This window comes from Ooceraea biroi, unplaced genomic scaffold, assembly GCF_003672135.1.
Source record: "Ooceraea biroi isolate clonal line C1 unplaced genomic scaffold, Obir_v5.4 UnassembledTig128, whole genome shotgun sequence".
Taxonomy (NCBI): domain Eukaryota; kingdom Metazoa; phylum Arthropoda; class Insecta; order Hymenoptera; family Formicidae; genus Ooceraea; species Ooceraea biroi.
This window is the reverse complement of record NW_020825101.1, coordinates 6,988-13,634: the sequence shown is the minus strand read 5'-3', so window position 1 is coordinate 13,634 and position 6,647 is coordinate 6,988. Positions and strand designations below refer to the sequence as shown.

The window sequence follows — 6,647 nt, the reverse complement described above, 5'->3', positions numbered from 1 at the left end:
ATAAACTTTTGATTAATTTGATTGTTCATTGAATATACCCTTCAATTATTATTGTATTAATCATTGAGTATAATGTTAGTGGTACAACAGTTGCAAATAATCATATTTCAACTTTAACTTTCGTTCCGAATCGCTCGCCAGCGTAAATTCGCAGCGAAGCGTCATCCTATATTGAATATATAGTACATGAATGCATTAATTATTTCAATTTATTTGTGCGAGGCATACCCATTTATTTCATTTATAGTAAAAGCGATAATTCGCTTTTTCCCTTTGAATACCATTAACGGCGACTTCATTCGCTGTGATTTATCCTTTGAAAACATTCGAGGGCGAACATTCGCTTCCATACCTGTCATATACCACGGCGTGTATAGCCGCCATTTTCTAATGCCTTAGCCCGGTATAAGAGCATATATGCCTCATTACACAATTAAGTCACATTTAATATTAAAGTGAATTAAAATCAAATCATACCATTATTTGAAGGATAATTCGATTATAAACATTAATTTAACAATTTATTACATTTATGTACTCAAATCAAGTGATCATGGTAAAAGTCCGACTTACGCTAGTGACAATAGTACGGCTTACGCTTGTGACAATATTAAGAGATTGCTGACTTACCATAAAGCAGTGCATGGTGAATTAATAACTTTAATTATGGTTACAGTATATCACTAACAAGATGTAAGGTTAATAAATTACATAATTTTCGTTTATTGTATTGTTAAGTACGAACATAGATTCATTCGTCTGACCAATTCCTTATGTACACTACGTCTGACCAATTCAGTATATATTCTACCTGATACATTCAATTTAGTCACAAGAAGTATATTTTATTTAATTAACGAATAAAGCATTAGGAAATTATGAATAATAATTAATAACGAATTAGAATCAATATTAATTTGTTTTAAATCACTATTTTATTCTTCAACTCCATCACCGTGTATGAGCATAGAAGTGCTCGACTCCTTATCTTGTGTTACATTCCACTTAATAAGAAAGGCATAGTAACCTGCCTACTTTTTTTTTGAGATATTTTATTTTATTCAATCCTTTGCATATGAGCATTATTATTGCTCATCCTTTTCTTTTTTCCATTAGTAAGAGCGAAGTGACGTCCTTATTTCCATATTATACTACTGTCATACACTACACAGCGACATTACGCTACGATTTCCTTTTTAATATTTTCCTATTCTTATACCGTAATTTTGTTGAAGAAGTAAAAGAGATAAAAATTTAAATTCATTTTTCATTTATTAGATAATAGAGAGATATCAAGTTACAATCAAAATTGACTTACAATATTACTATATTTTTGACAATCACGATTTCATCACCGTAAGAGTTAATCGCAAGCTCTCTCCATTCCCGGGTAAAGTCGGTGTATGCAGATTGACCCATAATCAAAAGAGAGCACCTGAAATCAAATCACCTGAGGGATAGATTTGGGACAGGTACCTGATCGTCTACATTCTCACTTCCCCGGACGTGACACAGATGAAACTCCATGTGTGTCAGATGACTTAATTTCTATATCTTTCAATGAAAAAAACGGTATGAATTTCTGTTATGTTTTTAATTACATTTTGTCAAGTTTAATTACATATTAAGTAAATGCATAATATCATAAATTAAACCATTATATATGATTTTCATCTAAAACCTGCATTTATGAAGATGCTTTGAATCGCACAGATGAAGCTGTTGCTGGATGCTCAAAAGATATCTATGAGCCTACTAATACTGTAACACAATGCTCACAAAGCAATGATATGTCAAGTAACAATCAAACTGATAATTCCGCAACTGACTCATCATGCTCAAGCAATAAGAATTTGAAACGTAAACAAAAAAATAGTAGATCATACGAAACCGTAATAATGAAGTACACTGACAAAATGAAGGAAATGTATGAGAGAAACCAAGAAAAAGTTGTAGCACAAACAAAAGAAAACATGTCACAAATAATGGAATAAACCAAACAAAACGTATAAAAAATGATTGATTCGGAACAAAAAATGATGGACAAAATGTTAACCAATCAGAGAATTATATTAAATGAAACAACCAACCAATTTTTACATGGATTACAAAATATATTTGGTGTAGCTACATCTATTCGAAACGTTCATACATCTCAAATGATACCTACTACTGTACCATCTCTTAATGAAGCAATATCACCATATGTATTTCCAAATAATGAGTTACAACATTTCCAGTCTTCCGTTACTCTACCTAAAGTCTTAATAAATATGAAACGTCCAGTAAGTGCAAATGAAGAGATTCAGATGGTAAAGATACAAAAATTGAATACTTCCAGTAATGTTAATAGTAAACAAGAAGAAGCGACAAGAGATGCAACATCAAGTACAAATATAGTTCACAAAACGCAGTAAACAAATTTATACGAAGAAATAATGAAGTGATATTCATATTTTATTTTCTTCATTTCAATTTTTAATTATTTCTTCGTATACATTTTTATCTCGCTTCACACTTTTCTTTTTTTACAGCCATTAATATACGTTCTTCAACGGCAATGGAAGTCATTTTTCATTATTTGTTTTATCATACTTAAAAAGAAATGTTATTTCATAACTACTTATAAACTTTATTTATTATTATAAAGTTACAATTTATTATGATAAACTTATTATAATGTTTACTTTATAATTTATTTTAAGTTTGCAAAGAAAGTTATTTTAGTTTTGCAAAGACAACTTTAATTATATTTCGTGTTGAACAAATTCTACACAAATTAAGCACAATGTGATATTATTCGTGATATTACTATATGATTACTCCTATATAAATTTTATTTCGTCTTAAATAGTTTTAGAACTATTATGAAACTTGCGAGTAAATATTTCTATTCTATAAACGTTATCAACATGTTATGTACTTTTATAGAATAAATAAACTACATTTATATGAAATATTCTTTGTATTTTATTCTATTTTACTTTATTATAAGTACAAATATGTATACATTTTTTTATTATGTCTACATATGCACATATAGGTGGTTTAACAATTGATCACATAATAAATGATGTATATAATAGTCTTTAAAAATATATCATTATATGATACAATGCAAAAATATATTAGAAAATATTTATCACATAAAGAATAATACTGTTTTTTTATTAATTTTGTTAATCTAATTTTAGCACTTTATATTTAAATCTTATAATTGTTAACTTAACAATTAATATTAATAATATAATATAATTTAACATAACTTAAAATCTTCATATAAGTTTTTATTTAATTTTTAATATTTAATTTTGCAATTTTATTAATTAATGTAAAAATGTTCTTCGCAACTGAAAGTTTGCACCCAAATCATCTTTTAATGTATCTCTCATCAAACTTCCATTCAAATTATTCAGATCACGTGCTGTTGTTCGTTGTGGTTGCTACAATTGTGATTGTGCTTCTTGTACAATATTGTCCCATGCATTAATGTATCTCTCCTTATGCGCTTCCAAAATATTATGGAGGACACAGCAGGCTGATATTACATTTGGCATGTATGTATAATGAAGATCACTGCGTTTCAGAAGTCTCCTCCACCTTGCTTTTAATCGGCCAAAAGCTATTTCTACACATACACGTCCAGCATTTAGATACACATTAAAGGATTCTTACTGGGGTGTTAACTGCGTACTTTTTGTGTATCCTTTTATTAGCCAATCCAGCAACGGATATGCAGAATCACCCATTATCAGATATGGTATTGGCCTATTTAAAACCACTTTAGTTTGCTGTAATATACATTAGACAATTATATAATAATATATATTATAATAAAAACAATAACATACTGTATAGTATACTATTGTTAATATACAATAGATAGTATACTGGAACTATATATACTATAGTACTATAATACTATACATGTAACTATACATGTACACAACATTGAAAATGATAGAAAACATAATAATAGAAAAAAGAAATTGTACATACATAAGGTATCAAAGAATCATGATTTTTATACAAGTTTGATTTTTTGAAAACAGCAGCATCGTGACAGGCTCCTGGTTCTCCACAAAAAATATTACGAAATCTGAAAAATAACTTCTGTTAATTTCATACTGCACATTTATGTAAAGTACCGATTACGTGAATAGGAATAATTCTTATATTTAATACATACTTGTAAGTATTATTAACAACTGCTTGCAGTACCATCGAAGGCCATCCTTTACGATTAATATAATCTCTATATCCATCGCTCGGAGGTAAAATTGGAATATGGGATCCATCAATTGCTCCGATTAATTGTGGTATATTAGTTCTTCTTTCAAATAATGCAGCTATTGTTTGACATTCATCATTCTTGGGCATAAATATCCATTGATGCAATAGTTTCGTATTAATTACATCAACTACTTTATGTATACATTTCCAAACAGTGGACTTGTGGATTCCAAAGACATTACCCACGACACGATATTCACAGCAACTCGATAAAAAATATACGCATACAGCAACTTGTTTTTGTACCGATATTGGTTCCCTTACGCCTAATTGATTTATAGATGGTGGAAGTTCATTTTTTAATTGATCACATAACCATGTGAATGTACATTTTCTCATTTTCGGAATGATTCCAACCAATCTTCTTCATTAAAATGATTTTGAACAATTTGTTCCCACCAATCTGTATTTCTTTTTTTCATCCACGTTCTTTCTCGTGAAAATCTTAAAATAGGCCCAATATCGAGCAATTCATTAGGTGGAGTTTCATATAATAAGAGTAGTAATATAACCTCTGTTACATGTCTTCGACGCTTTCCAAATATGTGTAAAAGTTGTGTGATTGTAGACTGCAACAATATATGTTTTACATTTGACAAATATGTTGCAATACAAAAATTTATTATTTTTGCCTTTTCAGTCTCACATATTACATTTTTATTTCTATACATTTTGTATTCGACTATTTCTTCACGGCTTTCTTTTCACCACTTTTCACGAACTCTTTTCATTCCTCTAAGTTGGCAATAATGCTAGAAGTTATTACATCGATAAGAAGAATGGTGACGAAATAAATCCCTACGTGTAAACGATCATCATTTTCAAGAGTTATAACTACAGTTGTCACTAAACCGGATTAACCGTTGCCGTGTAAACAAACTCAGTGTAACAAATTTCACACAGATTTTGATCACTTGGTACACGGCACGGATCCCGTCGGGGGGAGGGGCTTCGTCCCTCCCTCCCCGCCCTCCCGCGAAGCGGGCTGAAAACCGAGCGTATATGTCCGGGACTCCAACTTCAGAAAATATAACCGGTAATTATACACATAAGGAGACATAAGTTTCGAAAATATAGTAGTTATTTTGAATATGAACGAACAAAATTTATTTAAAGCAGTGAATCATTAATATATAGAATAGTTTGTTCATAAATACAAAGTATTCTTTATTTTAACCAAAAGTACAAAACAGGTAAATACAAATTATTTTCTGCTTTAATCGAAATTAAAGACTTTTTCGAAACTACTTTAATCGAAAGTGAACAAACAATGTCCGACGGGAAAGGTCAATGACCTTGTCCTTGTTAGGGGCCAAGGTCAATGTCAAGGTCAGTCGGAGGTCGAATATTTACCTTATTTTTTATATCAAACTGTTAAAAAATGTTGATTATGGCGAATAATTCAAATTTAAATTTCTCGGAAACTAGACATTTCCGCAACTTCGCACTCCGGTTTTCGACAACATTCAGTTAGCACAACGTACCTGTAAAATTTCATCAAAATCGAAGGGGGGTAGTATACTAAAGTCTTACTAAAAATTGCTCGACTTCTTCTAACTGTTGTTCCGTTTCCAATGGAAACGTGAAAGAACAGAAAACTGATTCTTGACTTTGAATGCCATTACTAGGAGTTTGATTTAGCTCAGCTTGTTTTATGTCTCGTATGTCCTCACATGTTTGCCACAATTGAGCCTTGAAATAATTTTGTTGTCGAATTATTTCTTTAAAATACATTTCTGGAAAAGTAATTATTATTAATTAATTTTATATAATCACATTATACACGAGTTAAAGATAAAATATTAGGTGTTACACTTAATTTTGAGGGTTTTTTCAATAAAAAATTGCATTTATTAGAAAAAGTATATCTTTTATTTTAGTCAAAATATTTTTCCTCACTTGCTACAACCTTTTCCCATTTTTCTGGTAATAAGTGGATTCCACGATAAAAGAAAAACTTGGCTTTTGAAGCAATCCATTCATCGATCCATTTTTTGACTTCCTCAACATATTGGAAGTGCGTAATTTGAAGAGCGTGCTGCATCGATCGAAATAAATAATAATCAGATGGAGCAATGTCAGGAGAATATGCGGGGTGTGATAAGACTTCCCATCCAAGATCCAACAACTTTGCTTTTACAGATTTAGCGACATGTGGCCTGGCATTGTCGTGCAAAAGAATCACCTTACGCTTTTTGTTCGCTATTTGCTGTCGTTTATTATTCAATGCTTGCTGTAATTTGCTTAATTGTTGTGAATATCGATCAGCTGAAACAGTTTCAGTTGATAGCAGTTCGTAGTATATAACACCTTCATAATCCCACCAAATAGAGAGCATAACTTTGTGTCCATGA

General features: G+C 30.4%; 1 protein-coding gene across 1 annotated transcript; it reads right to left on the bottom strand.

Annotated features, from left to right (window-relative positions):
- Positions 1-3,671: 3,671 nt before the first annotated feature.
- LOC113563482 (protein ALP1-like) lies at positions 3,672-5,127 on the bottom strand. The gene is made up of 3 exons (XM_026975149.1): positions 4,190-5,127; positions 4,000-4,099; positions 3,672-3,791 (listed from the first exon to the last, which is right to left on the bottom strand). The coding sequence occupies exons 1-3, from the start codon at positions 4,630-4,632 to the stop codon at positions 3,672-3,674; spliced, it is 663 nt and encodes a 220-aa protein (XP_026830950.1). The 5' UTR covers positions 4,633-5,127.
- Positions 5,128-6,647: the final 1,520 nt, after the last annotated feature.

Coding starts and splice junctions, on each gene's coding strand:
- LOC113563482 (XM_026975149.1), bottom strand. CDS start 4,632: ATGAGAAAATGTACATTCACATGGTTATGTGATCAATTAAAAAATGAA. Junction 4,100..4,189: donor GTTGTTAATAATACTTACAA/GTATGTATTAAA, acceptor GTTATTTTTCAG/ATTTCGTAATATTTTTTGTG. Junction 3,792..3,999: donor ATGATTCTTTGATACCTTAT/GTATGTACAATT, acceptor TGTATATTACAG/CAAACTAAAGTGGTTTTAAA.